The following is a 21084-nucleotide window of genomic DNA, read 5'->3' on the forward strand; positions in this document are numbered from 1 at the left end:
GAAGAAGTTCCGAATGCTGGAACATGGGGGAGTTAGCTGCTGCATCCCTTTTATCATTTTGGTTACACTTTTCTGACTCCCAGTTGGCAAAAAACCGATTCCTGACACCCAAATTATACTGGGTGTAACGGGGAAAGGTGTGCTGGAGAGGATTTGTGTGTGGAAGGACTGTGAACTAAGTTCGTATGTTTCTCCATACAAATGCCTGGGTACAGAATGGTTTAATTCTTAATTATGCACATAATCATTGGTGGATCTTGGGGTATAGTAATAAGAAAGAAGTTCCTGCAAACCTGGGGTCTGCCTGCCCCTGCAGGTGCAATCCTACACAAGTCTATCCAGAAGTAAATCCTATTGAGTTTGATGCGACTTATTCCCAGGTAAGTTATGATAGGAATGTGGCCCAAGACACTGAGCTACAAATTAGAAAGCAACCAGTCTGAATCTTGTCTGTGGCATGAACTTACTAGGTGGCCTTAGGGAAGCCGTGCTCTCGCAGCCTCAGCCCCTCCGTCTGCAATATGGGAATAATAATACTGACTCAGCTTCCAGTGTTGATACACGCGAAGCCTTATTTATAATTTGACAATGCATATGAAGAGCTTTCACTTGACTAGGCTAGCAACAGCACTATATACAGACTACTTTCACACACCTGTTGCCAGTTGCAATTTTCAAAAATAGATGTAGAAATGATTAAAGTGAAACGATCAGGAATCTCTAAGGCAGGACGGAAGCGGGCGGCCTCGGGGCAGCGCTGGCTCTGCGGACTCTGCCGAGGCCGCGACGAGGGGAGCCGGGAACACCCTGGGGGCCGCTGTGGGGAGGCCCCCCCCCGCAGGAGCGCGGCTCCTCTGGGGCCGGAGGCTCCTGCCACGAGAGCGCCGCGCAGTCCTGCAGGGCAGCCCGCTGCGGGGAGCCTCACGCGGCGGCGGCCCCTGGGCGGCCCGCGGACCCCTCGAGGGCGGCGGCGGCGGCCTCGCGGCGCCTCTTCCGCCGCCAGGATCCCCTCCAGGGAGACTCGCCCACACGCGGCCCGCGGAACTCTCGACGGCCAGCGGCGCCCCCGCCCCCTCTTCCGCCTCCCGCCAACCACTTCCGGGTAGAGCTTCACTCCGGGCAGAAGCACTTCCGGGGCGTGGGAGGCGCGGCGGGGGCCTGGCGCGCGGGAGGCGTTTCCGTTGAGGCGCACATCCGGGCGGAGCTTCCGGGTCCCTTTGTCCCTGGCGACGCCGCCGCCGCCGCCGGGCTCCTTTCTTCTTCTTCTTCCCCCGCGCCGCCCTCAGGTGGGCGCCTCCCGCCCCGCCCGGCCGAGAGGGGGGAGGCGGAGAAGCCCGGGGGGGCGCCCTCGAGCGCCCGTTCGCCGAGGCCCTGCCGGCACCGGGGGAAGTTGGCACTGCGGGGAGGGGCCGCGAGGACCCCGCCGTCCAGGCCGCCCCAGCTGGAATCCCTTTCTCCCCCCCCCCGCCCCCCTCTTCCTTTCCTGGCCTGTCCGGGTTTTGTTCTCTCTCGCTGCTTAACTCTGCCTGATTCTTCTTCCAGCCCAAGATGAGCTGCTTTGCTGCTGAATAGGAATTTGGGCGCCACCGAAGGAACCCGGGTCTGGGGGGGGGGGGGAGAGAGCCACAGTCTCCCCCTTGCTGTGGAAATCTGGCAGGGTGAGTCAGGGAGCAGCTGCAGTTCTGGGGGGAAGTTGTGGCAGAGCACCGCCGGCTTGTGGTGTGGTTCTGACAGCTGAAAGGGTTCGACTCTTTCGCCGCATCCATTGTGCTGGTTTGCATGTGGGATCTCTGTAACTCTTGTGTCTCTCTCATTACATTATTCTAGAAAAGAACCCTTCAAAATGGCACAGTTCAAGCGTCAGAAGCAGCTGAGAGCCAGCAATCTTCAGGGAGCCAGGTCCTTCTCAGGTTAGTCAGATAAGGATGTTGTAAAGTTTGCCTCTGATCTATCCATGCTGTTGTTTAGGCCATGCTGGGTGGGTAGTATCTCTGCTGTTTCTTTAAACCCTTCTTCATGAGGGATATGTGATGGGTCTGTTTTTTAAAATCTTTAGAGGGAAAGAGATTTCTGCTTTACTGGTTTTTGTTAATGCTCTGTGTGTGTATAAATATGAGCATTACTTTTGTTCAGTTCTTAGCTATGGGTGCTTTAGTCTCATCCTTGTCACCACACTTCATTTACTCTAATCTTTTGAATCTTAATGGGAATAGTAAGGAGCTAATCTCATGGTTGTAATGAAATGAATGCATTAAAATTTTTGCTAAGTGCCACCTATCTAATGAATGAAATTGTACATAAATGCACTTCTATCTGACCATTCAATGATTTTCTAGTGTTTAAGATTATTTGCTCCTTTTCACTAGGAACCCAACCAGCCTCTTTATTGGGACCTGCACCTGGCCTCTTAAATCCTCCTATCTCAGCAGAGATTATTCAGGCGGCACGCCATCTTCAGGTCTGTGGGAGATGATTGGTTTTTCCTTGTAGGTGTCAGTGAAATTCTGGTGTTTTTTCATTCTCCCGAGAAAACAGTTAAGGGATTCTACTTCCACTGGAGAGCTCTATGAACAAGTTTCAAGGCAGTTCTAGGCAACTACCTGGGCATGTGCCAGCAGCTATGTATTCTAGAGGCAGGCAAGTGGTTTATGATGTGTCTCAGATGGAATCTCAGCCAGAGGTCAGGTGAAGAAGGTCTGTGTGGCTCTCCTGATGTCTTTGGCATCTGGCTTCAAACTCTTTGCATTTAATGAAACCAGAGCTGCGTGCTCTGTGCCAGTTTGGCTCAAAGCCATTGGAGGAGGGGTTGGAAATATGTATTTCAGATCCTTGGAGATAGCAAGTGTGTGTTAGGGTTTACACACTGCCGCCTTCCTTCAAACCATCAAATTTGGCTTAAGGTCACGGAAGTGGTCATAACTCTGATTGCAACAGTGAAGCTCTTCACGCTGAGTGGGAAGGCTAGAAATTTGGGGGGGAAATAAAGAAAATGTTAAGCCATGCTGCTTAAGAACTCATATGTATTACTGCACAGTGTGAATGGGTGTCAGAAAAACAGTAGCCTGGACGAGGATCTGCCTGACACATAGTTTCAAATTCACTTGTAGTCGTAACAGATGTAGGATAATTAGTATCTCCCATTTCCTTCTCAATTGGACTAAGTATATATTGTAGATGGTTACAGAACCGTAGATGATGGCTCTATGGTATTCTTAAATTAGTCCCCCTGCCACAGTGCCGTAGATCAACCTGTTCATCCTAGTTTACAGTTTGCCTTTGCTGGAGCATAGGTACACTGCATCTCTGTGTCTACCTTGTGACTATCACTGCAGACACTTATTTTTATTTACTTATGTTGCAGCCACAGCAAAGGTGGCATTTTTACATCTCTGCCGTATTATGCAGTTGGTCCCTTTCCTTTCTCGCCCTGATTTGGCCACAGTGATCCACGCGACGGTCACCTCCAGGCTTGATTATTGTAACTCGCTCTACGCAGGGCTGCCCTCGACGCTGACCCAGAAACTCCAGCGGGTGCAGAATGCCGCGGCGAGGCTCCTTACAGGGTCCTTGCCACGGGATCACATTCATCCAGTGCTTTACCAACTGCGCTGGCTCCCGGTGGAGTACAGGGTCAGGTTTAAGGTGCTGGTTTTGACCTTTAAAGCCCTATGCATACCTAGGGGACCACCTCTCCTGGTATGCCCTGTGGAGGACCTTAAGGTCCACAAATGACAACATTTTGGAGGTCCCAAGTTGCAAGGTGGTTAGGTTGGTCTCAGCTAGGGCCAGGGCTTTTTCAGTACTGGCCCCGACTTGGTGGAATCCTCTGTCACAAGAGACTAGGGCCCTGCAGGACTTGATATCTTTCCGCAGGGCCTGCAAGACAGAGCTGTTCTGCCTGGCCTTTGGTTTGGACTCAGTCTGACCCTTATATTTCCCTCCCCTTATGGTTTTGATCTATGGGCTACTTTTAAAATGAGACTGCATTTTAAATTGCATTTTAACCTGTATTTTAAATTGGTCCCCATCCCCATTACATTTTTACTGTAAATTTTCTGATGTTAGCCGCCCTGAGCCCGGCTCTGGGTGGGGCGGGCGGGGTATAAATTATTATTATTATTATTATTATTATTATTATTATTATTATTATTATTATTATTTATTTCCTGTCTTTTGATGAAAAGGTATTCAAGACAGCTTCCAGCAGATTTAAACTATGTGGCCTTTGGTCCTAACCAATGGAATTTGCTCCCCTTTAGTACCCAGGGCAACTAGTTGCTGGAGCACAATATTCTTTCCAGCAGAGAGTTAGTGGGGAGCAAGCTTTTCCTCTGGCTGGGAGTGGTCTTCTATTTAATTTTGTGTTCTTAGAAGCAGGGCAAGCAACCTCCGAGAGTCTGTTGTGTCCTGTGGCTGATGCATGGAGCCAGAGAGTGCTTCTTTGCAGAGCAACTGGCATTTAGCTGAGCAGTTGAATAACTCAGTATAGAGCGGATGTGGGGAACCTTTGGCCCTCCTGTTGTTGCAGAGCTACAACTGCATGAGGTCCATCATACATGGCCAATGTAGTTCAGCAACATTTGGAGGGCCAGAAATTTCCCATACCTGCTATTGAGGAAGGCAGTATTCTTCTAAGTCACAGTTGGTGTGTGTTTGTAGTAACTACTTTGATGAAGTAGGGTAGAAATTTATGATGAGGGCCTTTCTGTGATTCCCCGGTTTCCTGAAGTTTGCTTCAAATGTTAGTGGGCCTGGCAACCTCTTGTTTCGTGGCTCTCATGGTCACATGCATTTTGCCCTATGAAGTAAGTAATCTGTTTTATAGGTGTATATCCTATTTGCCCAGTTTCTGTCTGAGTGCCCAAGTCAGTAGTGCTTTCCTTTCTCTAGTACAGGCATACTGATCCTGAGTTCCAGGCTCTACCGCATGTAGGGCCTGCTGATGTCTGAAGAGGCTCATATTACAGAATAGTTTTTCAGGGTTCAGTTGGATTAGGATGGAACATAATTGTTCAGTTTGAAAGAGAGTTGGTTACTGTTTGACATCAGTAGTGATATTGAATCCAGTGTTAAAGGATTTAGAAATCAATAAATGTCAAATTCCTCCTTTGGCAGATGAAAGAACTTGAGAGTAGCCAGGACTTGATATGGCCTCAGTATTAAGAAATATTGTGAACTGTCTAGAACTCCAGCGACTGACAAAGAGAGTGAATTAGACGGCTTGTGAATAGGTCGCACCTGCAGTCTGTTATGATGGTACCTGTTGACTGAGCCTGGGGATTGGGTATGCAGATGACCAGATTTGTGACACCGGTGATTAGTGTGTAACCTTTCATTATGTCATTATAGTGATTTCCCTGGGCCTTTGCTTTTCAGGGGGGAGAGAAACAACGAGTTTTTACTGGAATAGTCACCAGCCTCCACGATTACTTTGGAGTGGTGGATGATGAAGTTTTCTTTCAATTAAGGTGAGTAGAGAGCCGTTAGGGTGGCAGCAGAGACAAGAGGACAGCAAGTAGCTACTAATAGCATCTTCCCCTTGCCATCCAGCAGACTTGTGTTTCCTTCTATCTTCTTGAATTGCACCAAAGCCTGATCTACACTTGGGAAGAATGAGGAAGCCTGACCTAGTGTAGCCCTTTCTGCTCCTTTAGATTGCAGCTGGAAGATGCTATTTAAACCCCCCACCCCATTTTTCCATTTTACAATATTCAACAATAAAGAAGCATTCAATAATATATATTCAACAATAAATCACACACAAATCCAGTAATGTTTTCTTCGACTTCCATCCCTCCTCTTCTATGGTTTCTTATTTTTCTTTCAAATGCTTACTTCATATTTTAATTTGTTCTTTTTACTCATTTTTCCTTTTTAATTCCCTTAGAATCCTCGTGTTTATATCAATCCTACTAATGTTTTTAATTGTTGGCAGTTTGTTTTCATATATTCAATAAATTTCCTCCATTCTGCTACAAAGAGTTTATCATCCTGATCTCTTAATCTTCTGGTAAGTTTCGCCATCTCTGCGTATTCCATCAATTTTAATTGCCAATCGTTTCTTTTGCAGGTCTCAAAGTGGTTCACACGATAAAATCAGAATTTAAAGCCACTAAATACATAATCAAAATAAAAACAAAAACAACCCAATAAACAGCCCAACACATTTTAAATAATAAAAATAAATTTCATAATAAAATTGAACTTGACAAAATAAAACATAAAAATGATTTAAAACCAGAAAATTTTAAAGCAGTTGAAAATACTTAAAATTCTCTTCCAGCGACATATCAAAAAGGACTAAGTCCTACCCACCCCAACATAAGATGAGCATAATCATACGAGGTAACATTAATTAACCAAAGTCTAGGTAAACAGAAAGGTCTTAGCTTGGCACCTAGAAACTGGCAAAGATGGTGTCAGGTGAGTTTCCCTGGAAAGGAGCATTTCATAGATTGGGGGGGGGGGCACTGCTGAAAAGGCCTGTTCTTGTATGGCCACCCTCCATGCCTCCATTGGGTAGGGCACACACAGAAAGGCCTCTGATGAAGACCACCGTGTCCAGGCTTATTCGTATGTAGAGAGGTGTTTCTTGGGGTATTGCAATCCTGAGGCAACACTTTGAATTGTGGAGAAACAATTCCAGCCAGTTACTGCTGTTCTAGCTTAAGACTTGCAGAGATTTTTTTCTTTATGCAACAGATAATGAAAAATCTGATTTCCTCACGTGCAGTCTTTAGTGGAGGAAGCAGAGCTCAGTGGTGGAGCACATGGTTTGCCTTCAGAAGGTCCCCGGTTCAATTCCTGATATATCCATTTTTAATAAAAAGAATTGGACTGCAGGTGGTGGTAAATATCTGTCTGGGATCCTGGAGAGTGGCTGCATGTCAGAGTTGACAATACTTTGCTAAATGCATAATTAGCCGGACCCTGATATAAGGCAACTTTGTATGTTTCCTGTGAAGTACATTCAGAAAACGAGACTCCTGACTCTGCTGTCCGCACAGGACAGGGCCTGGCTGGTGAAGCTGGGCTTGACCTTCAGTTATGAGCTTTGGAGGTGCCCAATAGAAACTCAGCACCAGCAGAAATAAGACATGTGTTTTCGTCTCTTCTGTTTTGTTTCAGTGTTGTCAAAGGTCGGATCCCACAGATTGGCGAAAAGGTGCTGGTGAAAGCTGTCTACAACCCTAGCCAGTCAGTGCCCTGGAATGCCTTGAAGGTCCAGACATTGTCAAATCAGGTACCTCAGTGTTTCATTCTCCAAGTGTGTAGGGGGATTCTTTTGTCGTATATAGAATTTGAGTTACTTTGCTTGTGTTCGCTTTGATCTCATGCATGGAGATGAGTTACCTTTCTTCTACTCAGGTGGCACACTTTATTCAGTGCTACTTCATATCGTAAAATGAAGCAGTGAAATTCACAACTAACATGAAAAGTGGGACTTCCACCAGAGACATCAGAAAGGCCCAGATAGCTTCTGAATCTCCTGAATGGAATTGCAAGTCAGAACTAAGAGACCTGCTTCACACAGAGCCAAAGAAGTGATATTATTATTGATAATTTTATTATTTATATGCCATCCATCTGATTGGTTTGTCCCAGCCATGCTGGGTACCTTCCAGCAAACTATAACAACACAATAAAACACCAAACATAAAAAAATTCCCTATAAAGGGCTGCCTTTAGATGTTTTCTAAAAATCATATAGTAGTTTATCTGTTTGACATCTGACGGGATGGTGTGGCACAGGGTGGGCACTACTACCAAGAAGGCCCTCTGCCTGGTTCCCTGTATCTTTGCTTCTCGTAGGGAGGGAACCGCCAGAAGGCCCTCGGAGCTGGACCTCAGTGTCTGGGTTGAATGATGGGGGTGGAGATGCTCCTTCAGGTATACTGGGCTGAGACCATTTAGGGCAGTGTTTCCCAACCTTGGGCCTCCAGCTGTTTTTGAACTACAATTCCCATCATCCCTGACCACTGGTCTTGCTAGCTAGGGATGATGGGAGTTGTAGGCCAAAAACATCTGGAGGCCCAAGGTTGGGAAACACTGATTTAGGGCTTTAAAGGTCAGCACCAACATTTTGAATTGTGCTCGGAAATGTACTGGGAGCCAATGTAGGTCTTCCAAGACTGGTGTTATGTGGTCTCGGCGGCAGCTCCCAGTCACCAGTCTAGCTGCCACATTCTGGATTAGTTGTAGTTTCCGGGTCACCTTCAAAGGCGGCCCCACGGAGAACGCATTGCAGTAGTCCAAGCGGGAGATAGCTAGAACATGCACCACTCTGGCGAGACAGTCCGCGGGGAGGTAGGGTCGCTTCCTGCTTACCAGATGGAGCTGGTGCACAGCTGCCCTGGACACAGAATTGGCCTTCACCTCCATGGACAGCTGTGAGTCCAAAATGACTCCCAGGCTCTGTACCTGGTCCTTCAGGGACTCAGTTACCACATTCAGGACCAGGGAGTCCCCCACACCCACCCGCCTCCTGTCCCCCCCAAAACAGTACTTCTATCTTGTCAGGATTCAACCTCAATCCATTAGATTTACAGTGTGAAACCAAAGAAACATATCAACCATCAACATAAAAAAGGAAACTATAAAATAAATGTAACGTGTTTGCAGTCGCTTCTGGAAGATCCAGATTTCAAACCAGCCAGTTTTCAGTTTCTATATAGTGACTTTGCCCTGGCCATTCTCTTCAGAAATCTGTGTTGCCTTGTGCTGGATTCCTTTTTGCATTGCAAACCAAAGTTATGGGAGCTATCAGTGTCCTTTCTTGTCTTGTCTTATGCCATTGGAAAACAGCTTTATCCCACACAGCTAGATTGGAATTCTTTATTTATACAGAAAGAATCTCAAGCTTTCTATAATTAATAGTTCCTTTCTACATTGCAAAAAAGTGGGATGAGATGTAAAAACTGTGACAAGCCAAACATGGAAAATGGGAAACACTGGATATTATCTGGCATTGATTGGCATTGTAGAGACACTGGCCATACATGGGTGGCAGAGCATGCTCTTGGCATTGGGGGTTTGATATACTGTTGTCACCATCTGCAAGAGATTACACAGTGCATATTGGTAACTTTTTGGAGTCATTTTAACAACCTAAAATCTGATGTTCCTAAAGTAGCTAACATCAGGTGCTAGCAAATGAATAACACTGGTCAACAACAAATTTGTTGTCTGCGTTTTTTCAGTTGATTTAGGATGAATCTGATGTGCTGAATCCAAAAATCACATTGGTTTTGCTCAATCAGGTCAAGTTTTTGAGCTATGGCCACATGTCTTTTTTTACGTTTTTGTTCACATGTACGCTTGTGTGGAGCATTTTAGAAGAAGGTGGGGGTAAAATGCCTTGTCAAATAATTGTTTTGATTGGAAATGATTATTTTAATGACAAGAAGTATTCAGGTCCAATAGTTCTGGGTGATTATGTCGAAAAGGGATCAGTTTGAAGTCATAAAACCTCGAAATCTTCCATAAATTGGTGCGGCAAAGTATAAAGTTGGGGGATCAAAACTAAGTTAATGGGGCAGCCGCCCCACGTATATCCTGATCTTCAATCAGCATGTCGTCCTGTAGCTCATTGTGATGAAATTCCAGTGCCTATCTTCAGAGAACTTCCTGACATTAGTGACGAAGATGCCTCCAGTGTTGAAGGACATGAAGAAGAAGTGGTTCTTGAAGATGATACTCCACATCCAATTTCCCAAAAGAAGTTGAATGATCTAGTTTGCGACCTTAGCTTGTCAAAGGACTCTGCCGAACTGTTGGCATCCAGATTGAAGGAAAAAAACCTCCTCTCTGACAGTGCTCGCATCAGCTTCTTCTGCAACAGGCATCAAGAGTACCTCCATTTTTTCTCGGAAGAGAAGGACTTGGTGTACTGTGCAGATATTGCGCAGCTTCTGCTCAAGCTCAGAGTGCCACAGTACGAACCCAAAGATTGGAGACTGTTCATTGACAGCAGCAAGCGATCACTGAAATGTGTTCTGCTACACAACCAGTTTGCCTCTATACCCCTGGCTCACTCGAGTACACTGAAGGAGAACTATGAAGTGGTGAAGTATGTGCAGGAGAAAATTGGTTATGATCAGCATAAGTGGTTTATTTGTGTTGACCTGAAGATGGTGAACTTTTTGTTGGGACAACAGTCTGGCTTCACCAAGTATCCATGTTTTCTGTGCATGTGGGATAGTAGGGACCGTGCTCAGCATTACACGAAGGAGGACTGGCCTGTGCGGGAGGAATTGGTGCCTTGCAAAGAAAGGAACGTCATCAATAACCCTCTGGTAGACAGAGACAGAATACTCTTCCCACCGCTGCACATCAAGCTCGGCTTAATCAAGCAGTTCACCAAGGCTCTGGATAAGGATGGTGACTGCTTCATTTACTTGTGCCAGGCTTTTCCAGGATTGACCATGGAGAAGTTGAAAGCTGGCATCTTTGACGGTCCTCAGATCCGTCAGCTCATCAGAGATCCAGAGTTCGGAAACTCAATGAACGAAGTGGAACTGGAAGGCATTTGTTCTGGTAGTGAAGAACTTTCTTGGCAACAATAAGGTCAGAAACTACGCAGAACTTGTCAACAACATGCTGACTGCTTTCAGAACCTGGGCTGCAACATGAGCGTCAAGATGCACTACCTATTTTCACATATGGACCGGTTTCCTGAGAACCTGGGTTCAATGAGTGACGAACAGGGGAAGAGATTCCATCAGGACATGAAAGAGACGGAGACCAGGTATCAGGGTCGCTGGGACGCAGTCATGATGGCTGACTACTGTTGGACTCTGAAGAGAGACCACCCTGCCGCTGAGTATTCCAGGAGTTCCAAGAAACGGAAGTTCAAGCCCTGAAGTTTGAAAAATGGTGAAGCAACATGCAATTTACGTGTACTTACCTTTATCAATGCCCACCATTCAGTTTACAGTAAACCTGACCTGATGGAGGGAAACGGATGCCATTTCCTGATTCAGCAGTGCAAAAATACCCTAAATCAGTTGTAGAAATCTAGACAACATTCAAAAAGTAAAAAATTGTTGCCCAGTGTAATAGATTGGCCTGAAGCTGTTAAGCATAGAATCTTTGAAAATCTCTCAGTTTCTTGTAGTGTCTTGCTCCCTTTAATATCAAACTCAGCTAGCGAGTGCTAACAGGGTTGTAGCCAAAACGGGGCCATGAAGAAGCAAGAGAGGCAGTGGCGTAGCTGCAGAAGTACAAAAAAACTTTAGGTGGGAAAAAGCCCAACGACCCTAAAACAACTCTGTGAAGACTGATCATACTCTTTAGGTGCACAATTCTGCGTGTTGTAGTGGGGATTTAGATTGGTGGGTGGTGAGGGGAAGGGTGTATCTTGGAAGATAAAATCTTGTTTTGAGCCCCTCTTGCCAAAGTCTAATAAATACTAAATTGGCAAGAGAATGGGTACATTAATAGTGACTGTTGTTCCTTTCATTACTACTTCAGATTTTTGGGCACTCTAGATTTGGAAAAGCATCGTTGATTATCCATCCCAGGCACTTTGCATTCTGGAATGATAGATGTGAGATATTAATATGAAGTCCATAGTGTAGCTTTTCTGTTGCTGATGATGTATATGCCATGCAGAAGAAAATGGTGTGCATGTATGTTTCTGGTTTATTTCTTGGCCGGGCTATCTGGTATTCTGTGGTGCTTTTCTGGGTCTCTGCATTGCCAATACAGTTGACATTGTGGAGAAATGGTGAGTTCCCTCCTGATTCTTCGCAATGAGGTCTGCATTCTTAAATATGGGAACTAGCAGGGTAAGAAGGGTTGTATTTCAGGTTCATAGCCTCTGCTTGTACCACAGCCTCTTCTGAAGCCTCCCACCCCTCTGCTCCATGTGGCTTCTTTGGGGCAGAAGCAAGGCATCCTGGGAGCCCAGCCACAGCTGCTGTTTCAGCCCCACCGTATCCCACCTCTCTTTCCCCAGAAGCGTAAGTGTTGCTGCTGCATCTTGTGTTTGCTGGTGGAGAAATGGAATGGTTAGACATACTAAGCATTGCAAATATACAATTTGGGGTGGTATGTCTGGTGATGGAATTTGAGACAGATCTCTTTTGGAAACCATGGAAAAAACTGAGGCAAGATCCTCTTTTAGGATGGTAGTATGGAGCCTAAGTCTTCAATAAGCCCTCTTCACTGGGCCATGGGAAAAGACTAATTTATTTGAAAAGAGACGGGTGGATAGGACCTGTGTTGCAGCTCTGTGAAGGATCTCTAGGGTGGTATATATGTGGCCAAGGTGGGGAGCTAGATTTTCAGTCTGAGATGTAATTAGTATATGAATTGGAACCAGCTGATGATAACAATTGTGAGTGAATTGGGGGGGGGCAGCACCACAGGGAGGCCAATGAATTGTCCAAAAGGCAGAAATAAGACTGCATGTCTTTCTTCCTCAGCAATGAGCCTTTTCCAGACATCTCCATCGCTGCACTTGAGCCATCTTGGCAGATATACTGGTCGGGGTCCAAAGGGCAGGCAAGACTCAGGCAGATGGTAAGGACCGTAGGTGTCCTCTGTGCTGGCACAAAGTCCCTTTCTGTTCCTCCTCCTTTTTGGATTGCAAATAGTGCAAGCTTCCAAAGAGAGTTATCCTGAATAGCCCTTGACACATATGCTTCTTTTTTCCACAACTGGAAGGTTTGCACCTGTTCTCTGTGCAACCCCCCCCCCCCACATTGAGATTTAGTATTTTCCTTGTGCTCACACTGCCTCTTTCTATTCAGCAAAAAAAAAAAAAAAAAAAATCATATCTAGGAAACCTGCTTCATACCAGGTCAGACTGTTTGTCCCCTTAGCCTAGTCTTGTCTGCCAGTATTGATTACGGTGGCTCCCCAGGGTCTCAGGCAGGGGGAAGTCCCGCCCCCCCAGTAACTGCTACTCAATCCTTTTTAACTGGAGATGACGGGGGGTGGACCCTGGCTCCAGGCTTTCCCCTTTCAGTCTCGTGCTGCTGCTTTTAGTTTCAGTTGTGCTTGTAGTATTACAGGGTGGCAGCTGCAAAATTCTCTCAGCCTTTCTCCTGCCCCTCAAGGATTCTTGTGCCACAGTTAGCCATGATGGCTGAATAGAATGGTTCGGAGGCGGTATGCCAATGGATACGCGATACTGGTCGGCAAGGGTGGGGAGGCCTGTCAATGCCTTTGTGTGCCGGTTGTGGGCTTCCCGGAAGAATTTGGCTGACTGCTTTCAGAAGCAGAGTGCTAGATAACATATACACTCCTTTATGGTCTTCTGCGATATTTGTTGGGGTTGCCATAGGTCAGTGACTAAGCAGAATCAATCCTGGTCGCACATTGCATGGGAGAGTTGATTGATGCAGTGAGTCTTAGAGCAGAAGGCCCTGACATCTTTGGATGAAACACATGGTTATAAATCTGAGTGACTGCAGTAATTACAGGTTCCACACCATTTCTTCCAGGGTAGGGATATAAGTTTGTCAGACCATAATTTTGGTAATCAGGCTGGGTGTCTCGTGCCCCCTCTCTTTCCTAAGTTTAGGGCCTTTGCAGGGCTGTGTATTGCTAAGAACTGAAGCTTGGAGGATCTGGCATCTCATGGCTATTGCTGTCTTAGCTGCTGTGCTGCCATGTTTTTAGGGATGACTTTGACTCCAAGAAACGGAAGCAGAAAGGTAATGAGCCATGGGGAGTGAAAAAACCACGGCACGAACCACCCCAGTACCGAGTCCAGTTGGCCTGCTATGCTGTGAACAGGTAAGGCCAGGAAACCAAGGGGCCCCTTTTGGGGAGGGAATTGCTGAATGAACCCTCTCGTGTCAGGAATAGGAGCTTTTCATGCTCAACAATGTAACTTCCTTGGCAGAAAGGAAGTATATAAATGTCACCGTCTTCATTATTCTCAACCTTTCGCTGATGTGGCTTGGGAATTAGAAACTCACAAATCACTATAGTTAAAATCAATGCAGTTTTGGAAGGTTCATTCCGCCATCTTGTATCCAAACATGCACAAAACCTGCTCCTTAATCTTGAGAACTATAATTCAAACTACACACTTTTGGGGGTTGGCGTTGGCATCTGTTTGTTTTCTCCAGCCCCTTCTGCGATGCCATGGAAATCTTGAGGCGTTACTGCAGTATCCAGCTGCCCAAGGAGTTCTATGATGTGCGCCTCAGCTGGTTGGACACCTTTCCACTCACTCAGCCACTGACTCTCCGGCACCCCAGCCGCATCCAGGTAGCCAGTACTGCTGAAGAGGCACCTCAGGGTGATGAAGGCACGACGCAGGAAGCTCAGCCAGAAGATGCCAACTCTGCATACAGTGCCAAGGTAAGGATTGGGTGGCTGTTCTGTTAACACAAACCAAATGGGGGCTGGACCAAGAACTGGCAGATGTAGTGGGTGAAAACCAGGTGCTGCAAATAGTTTTAATGTTTGAGTCAGGCTGAACTTCAAGCTTATTTGCGCACCTGTTGAGCTCACCTTCTCTGTTACTAATGCTTCATCCCATCATACCTGTAAGAGTCCATACTAGGGCATCAAACTGCTTTCCCCTTGCAGACTCAGCTAAAGCCCAGTGTTGCTTTCACCATGCTATCCATGCTGAGCACAGCACTACAGTACAGTACAGATTCAGCTGAGGCTGACTAGGTGTCCTGGGATTAACTGATTCTTTTTGCCCATACATGGCTGGTGCCCAACATAAAGGGAATACAGTGGATGCTCGGGTTGCGAACGTGATCCGTGCGGGAGGCACGTTTGCAACCCAAAGTGTTTGCAACCTGCAGTGCCGCATCTGCGCACGTGCAGGTCGCGATTCGGTGCTTCTGCGCATGCGCAAAGCGCGATTTAGTGCTTCTGCACATGTGCGAGTGTCGAAACCGGGAAGTAACCCGTTCTGGTACTTCCGGGTTTGGCGTGGTGCGCAACCCGAAAACGCACAACCTGAAGTGCCTGTAACCCGAGGTAGGACTGTACTGGGAACTGCTTGGCATTCCTGGGGCTCCACATTCACTTTCAACTAACAGAACTTGCATATGCACCTCTCTCTTGGTGTTTTAAACAAGAAAAATGAGAGAGGTGGTAAAGACAATGACTTCTTTGTTGTACATCAAATTCTGCCTACGTATGTTTGTTGAAGATAACAGACATATGGAAACCATAAGCTTTGCTGCCACTTCCTTCACCTTCCCTTTAGCTAGTAGCCTCTTCTTCAGATTCTGCAAAGGGCTCTGTGGCATTGTCGGATTTGGAGAAAGATCTGGGCCCTTCTCGGTGTTTTATATATCCAAGACATTTATATCCAGTTTTTCCATTAAAATGTTTGACGTGGCTTACAGTTGTTTTTTTATTAAAAAGGTCATAAAAAAATAGAAGGCAGCAGCAGTTAAAAACAGTATCAATGAATTAAAAACTATAAAAATATGTAAGAACAGTTTACCCGTTGCATAACATTTTGCTAAGCCCTTTTCAGGATCAGCCATGCAATAGCCTGTCTGCAATAGGGGGTGGGAGTGAGGAGAGGTCCCTCTAGTACCTATGAAGCTGTATTATGCCAAGTCAGACCAACCTCTCCAGCGAGCCACTCTGATGTGATGGTAGCTGTCTAGAAGCCTGGACAGAGGTATTTCCCTTTTTGAGATACCAGGGATTGAACCTTCAGCTTTCTACATGAAATGCTTCTTCCTTTCTGCTAAGATATTGGCCCCTCCCCAATGTAGGTTTTGCTGCTTTCTTCTCCGGGCATTGAAGAATTTTACCGCAATTGTTTGCTATATATTGAAGATCCCAGTGACCAGAGGGAGAGTCCTGAGCACCCAACTAAGCAAATTAAGGTGAGAATCTTCTGGTTCAAGAGAGGGCGGCCTAGAGGGATGCCAGACTTTACTCTTAACCTTGTGCAAGAACTAGGGAGGGTGAAGCTACTCAGATAACTGGGAAGAATATCCATGAAAAAGATAAGAAAATAAGGTGGCATTAGAACTATACAGGGGCAAAATTTGGGAAGCAGGGTCAGGTGGGAGACTGAAGAGTGATTCAGGGAAAATACATTGATGAATATATTCTCTAGTGCCCTGACCTATGGTTTAAAACAATAAATTTGAATAGACTACAAATTTATGGGCAGAATATTGTGATTTCTTTTCCTATGTGGGAGTGAACTTCTGTTCCATTGAGATCTGGAACGACTTTCTTCTCCTGTGAAAGGGCTTTTATTCCCACCTTTTCCTCTGTGGTTCCAGGAATACCATATCTAGAGACAAAGATTTTAGATGATGTAGGTATTGCTTTTGAGAGCATACATTTGGGGTCAACAGCAAGCTTACCCCCACCTACAAACTACTGTGGGATGTTGGCTGCCTTCTCTAGGAGCAGGTACAGTTGGGCTTCCTTAAGGTCTTCTAGCTGGATGATGTACAAAGTGCCTTAGATCCCTTGCCCCATTCCCCGCACTCAACCTAGATGAGGTTCCTTTTCTATAGCTGGGAGGCTGATGCTGACAGTAACATGTTCTCTGCCCTGCTTGTGGTTCCCTGCATTTTGGATTGGACAGGTTGTGGTCTGTAAGAGGCTATTCTAGCCATGAAGCATTAGGTTAGACTTGATGCCTTTTGGTCTCTTCCAGTTTTCAGTGGGTAAGGAGCCATGCTGATCAGTCAGGTGTGGTTGGGGGCTGGGGTAGCAGGAGTTGGGGGTAATCAAGGCATCTCCCTGAGCTCAGTCACCCTCCAAGATCTGGGTAGTATGTCTCCTTACAGTCTCTCTTTCCTTAGTTCTTGCTGGGAAAGAAAGCAGACGAAGCAGTGCTGATTGGAGGGGAGTGGTCCCCATCTCTGGACGGTCCTGACCCAGCTGCAAACCCTATGGCTCTGATTCACACAGCCATTCGTTGCACCAAAGCGCAGATTGGTTTGGACTTGAGTGCTTGCACTAAGTGGTGAGTCTAAATGGTGTTGGGACTGGAGACTATGGGTCTGTTTAGAGCTGAGGTGGGGAACATTTCAGCCCAGGGGTTGCATTCCCTTGTGGGCAACTTTTCGGGGGCTGTATGCCAGTGGTGGGTGGGGCAGTGGCTTTATTTATATCCTACCCATCGTCTTCCCTTTCTGCAAAAGTGCACATGTACCTCCCAATCCAAGGAAACGAGAGGTGTTATTCTAGCCAGACCAGAGCACTCAAGGGTGGGGAGCAGGGCTGCTAAGGGGAGTCACTCGCCCAGGGAGAGGCCTGAGAGCCACATTCAGCCCCTGAGCCGGGCCTGAGGGTTCGCCACCCTGGTTTGGAGAGAGATTCATGCAAACTATCAGCCAGCCCCTATTTATTTATATGTTGCCTTTCCACATGATATGTTCAAGGAAGTTTACATCAAAACTGATAATGTGAAATCAATAGAATCTTCTTACCTGGGATCCCAGGTAAATGATCATTACAGTGGTACCTCAGGTTAAGAACTTAATTCATTCTGGAAGTCCGTTTTTAACCTGAAACTGTTCTTAACCTGAGGTACCACTTTAGCAATGGGGCCTCCCGCTGCCGCTGTTCTCATCCTGAAGCAAAGTTCTTAACCCGAGGTACTATTTCTGGGTTAGCGGAGTCTGTAACCTGAAGCGTCTGCAACCTGAGGTACCACTGTAGATCTGATCAGTTTGATTGAGTTAAGGGGGATGTACTTGGTAACCATATCTTTGAATTGCCAGGTAGATTTTAATAGTCGTAGGAACATATGCAGCTGCCTTATACTGAGTCAGTCCATTGGTCCATCTGGCTCGGGAGTGTCCATGCTGACTGGCCGTGGCTCCAGGGTTTCAGGCAGGGAGCCTTCCTCCAGCCCACCTGCAGATGCCCGAGACTGAACCTGAGACTTTCTGCATGCAAAGCATGGGTTCTTCCCTTGAGCTATGGCCCTTTCCCATTTAGGCAGAGTAAATGCCTCTTTTGCTGTTGGCATACTATATCCTATAGTCGAAACGGGGCCAAAAATAAAACACATTATAAAATAAAACTTTCTGGGTGTCCCCCCCTGCCTTCAGAAGTGAGGTGGGTGGAGACTGGAAGAAGTTCCTTCTTGGTTGTGTTCCCCAGCGGTGGAAACCCCTTTCCAGGGAATATCCCCAGTGCCTCTTCTTCTGTCTGTTTGGCACCATGCAAACCCCTTTTTATGTTTCCAAGCTTTTCATCTCTCTTTTTCTTTTCCCCTTTTAAATGTTGCTGCTGTGTTGTTTTTATGGCTTGCGACTTTCATTTTTTATTGTTCATTATTTATGTTGATATTTTTAGGGTTTTATATAAGCTGCCCAGGGCACCATATGAATACAGGCTGGGTATAAATGCCTAGAATGAAAAAAAAGTGAAACTACAAGTCATTGTTAGAAAGGGACTTATCTGTGATTTGGAGCAGACGGCCTGTGCATGCAGCTTCATGCTGAGGGACTACAGAAGACTCTGCGATCAGAAGAAGTATTGAGCAGATTATGGTGGGCAGCAACAAAGGAACATGTGCCAGAGCACAGGATTGTCGTCCCCGGGGCCCTTTTTGCTTACCATCTGCCACCATTGCTTCTGTGATGGGAGACCAGATTGGTGGGGTGGAGGGTAAAGCTTCTGTTCATGCTGCCAAGCAATACAAAAGCCCACTAGTCATATTAGTCTGTTAGAACAAATTTTAAAAAAATGATTATGTGGCACCTTTGAGGCTGATTTAACTGCGGCATCAGCTTTCCTGGACTAGAAGCCTAATAATGCATCCGGTGAGGAGTACTTTTAGTCCATGAATATTGATACAACACAAATCTGTTCATTTTTCAGATGCTACAGGATTCGTTCCCTGTTTCTCATTTTATCATTCAGAAGCACAGCAGCATGTCATTATTGCTTGGCTAGCTTGACCACTAGGTGGCTGCCTTTTTAATGAGATAAAGCAAGCAAATCGGTTTTGTTGAGTCTCAGCTTTATGCATGTGCTATGCAAAATTACGTTGATTTTATTCTGGAAATTTATTGCTGCAATGTAAGAGGGCTATTTTTCAGAAATGCCTACAGCACTAATTTCTTTCTTGGCAGAACTGAAATGGCTATGGCAGGGGTTGGGAATCTTTTTTGGCCAGAGGCTAGAGCCTGTCCTCAGGGCCAAATGCAAAGGAACTCTTTGCCAGCAGCAACCAGCAGCTTAATGCTGTTTTTTCCATTTGTAAACTTAACATTTTCCCTTTGCAGTCCCCACAAACCTGTTGCTTCTTCAGAAGATAAATGCCTACAGATGTTTGAATTCAAACCAAGCCTGCAGATAGACAATTTCAAAAGGGCTTGTCAGTAACTCCCGCTTTTCAAGAAATCATCAGCAGCATGCTTTAAGTTCCTCATTGCTCCTTTGCAGCCATGTCTTTACCTGCCTGTGGGGCAGGTGGTTGTGGTTTGGAGAAAATTGCTTCAAGGGCCAGTCTACAAACTGCCGGCCTAATTCTGGTCCATAGCCTGGCAGAGGTTCCCCATGTCTGGCATGGGAATGTCTGGGATTATGACCACATTTTCCAAGTCTGCTTCTTAAAAAAAATTGATAAGAGCTAGTGTGTACTTTAAATAACCCCATGAATCAAAGACCTGAGGAGAGTTCTGTAATTAATGATGAAGTTGTTTCTGCCCTTTGTGAGCTGAAAGCATCCTCTCCTCTGTTTACATTCCGGGTCCCCTTCCTCTCACCTGTAGCAGTGAAGCAAAGGCTCCTTTTGAGCCATCACTGGGCAGGGGGCCTTCTTTGTGGGTGGGAAGCATCAATTCACAGAATAGGTGGAGTTGCAGAAAACATGGGTGGATACGGGTCTCATTGCCCAGGCTCAAGGGCTTTTGCTCAGTTCTTGGGGCTTGGGGAGCTACTTCTAGGGAAAGCCCATTTGTGCTGCCATCCTGAGAACTGTGTGCCACTGGTTCCCTGGAAGTCCAGCAGGTGCTTTTGCACATTAGCTCCTTGGAGTCAGTGAATACTTCATAAGATCAGACCTCCAGCCAATCGACACGGAGGGGAGAAGCCGGAACTTGGAATACATTGGTTTGGTTAGTAGCAGCATGGCTATATATAGATTCCTTGCGCTGGGTAACCATGGCAACAGATCTTATTTTGCTTAAACCTGACTGCACATGTGACTTGTTTGGGAAGTAACAGATGCAGGAAGATGGGAGCTTCTGGGCCTTTAAAGCTTTGCCACCTGTTGAATTCAGTCTTCGGTTGGAGTACTCGTTCCTCAGAGACCCTCTTCTTCTGTTCTCTAGTGCTGAACAAAGTCAAATGTTTCTGGAGTGAAGTCTAATGGCAGGGGCAACTGCAGTGAGCGAGGCTAGCAGAATGAATGACACTCAAGTTCTGGATTCTGGAACCATTATAGGCCAAGAGCAGCAACAGAGCTTGGCTGATCACTGGATTTTGTGGAAGGAATCTGTCCTGGGCCAGTATTCATTGGGCAACTGTTGCCAACTTGGATGGAAAGTAGATCTTCTCCAGTAGCGTTTGGCTGTCCCACTAGCTTATTTATTCATAAAATGTATATACCACAGTAGACAAAGAAATCACTTAACTGACTTACGGGGGAAATGATTATAATAGTAAACCAATGGCCCCACCTGTGCACTATACATTTAAGCTGAACAAAATAACACAACACGATGGCCAATAGCAATGGCACTAAACACTATTTATAGACTAATACAAATGATCAGAAATTGCAACTAAAGTCTCGAAATCTTCTTCACCGGTCACGGTGGAATAATTCAAAAATTTGATCTATACATAATCTGTCACCAAATATTACCGGAACAGAGTTTCCGGATAACCAATCTGTTTTGTTCAATTCTTCATCAGCCAGACTTGTAAGAAGGATATGAGAAGGATGCAGTTCAGTTTCTTAACAAGATATAAGTAAATATAAATGCTGTAGGAAACATGCTAGTTAGATTTTCATTGTTTTATTTAATTGCATTATGATCCACTGACTGGATGGGGTACTGTTTTCATCTGGTGTTTAGTGCCTTCCCGCCGCAGCAGTACCTATTTATCTACTTATGTCAGGCATTCTTGCTGTTAATGTTGCGCTTTGTCTTTAATTTT

The 21084-nt window shown here is 45.8% G+C and overlaps 1 protein-coding gene across 6 annotated transcripts in view; it reads left to right on the forward strand.

The window, feature by feature from the left end:
• Positions 1-1159: 1159 nt before the first annotated feature.
• The window catches only part of CCAR2 (cell cycle and apoptosis regulator 2), a 33003-nt gene continuing 13078 nt past the window's right edge, over positions 1160-21084 (forward strand). For 2 of the 6 annotated variants that reach the window (XR_014163333.1, XM_081890875.1), the window contains exons 1-11: positions 1160-1286; positions 1828-1910; positions 2367-2458; positions 5377-5468; positions 7129-7243; positions 11819-11963; positions 12429-12525; positions 13630-13746; positions 14085-14319; positions 15711-15824; positions 16764-16927. Coding sequence is in view for 5 of the 6 variants with exons in the window: in XM_081890875.1 (XP_081747001.1) it covers positions 1844-1910; positions 2367-2458; positions 5377-5468; positions 7129-7243; positions 11819-11963; positions 12429-12525; positions 13630-13746; positions 14085-14319; positions 15711-15824; positions 16764-16927 (1238 nt within the window). In the remaining variant the exon portion in view is untranslated. Of the gene's footprint in view, positions 1287-1542; positions 1659-1827; positions 1911-2366; positions 2459-5376; positions 5469-7128; positions 7244-11818; positions 11964-12428; positions 12526-13629; positions 13747-14084; positions 14320-15710; positions 15825-16763; positions 16928-21084 lie in introns of all 6 variants that reach the window. The other 4 variants (XM_081890871.1, XM_081890874.1, XM_081890872.1 and 1 more) reach the window with 3 other exon arrangements.

The sequence above is a fragment of the Podarcis melisellensis genome, assembly GCF_964234715.1.
Source record: "Podarcis melisellensis genome assembly, chromosome: 15".
NCBI classification, from domain to species: domain Eukaryota; kingdom Metazoa; phylum Chordata; class Lepidosauria; order Squamata; family Lacertidae; genus Podarcis; species Podarcis melisellensis.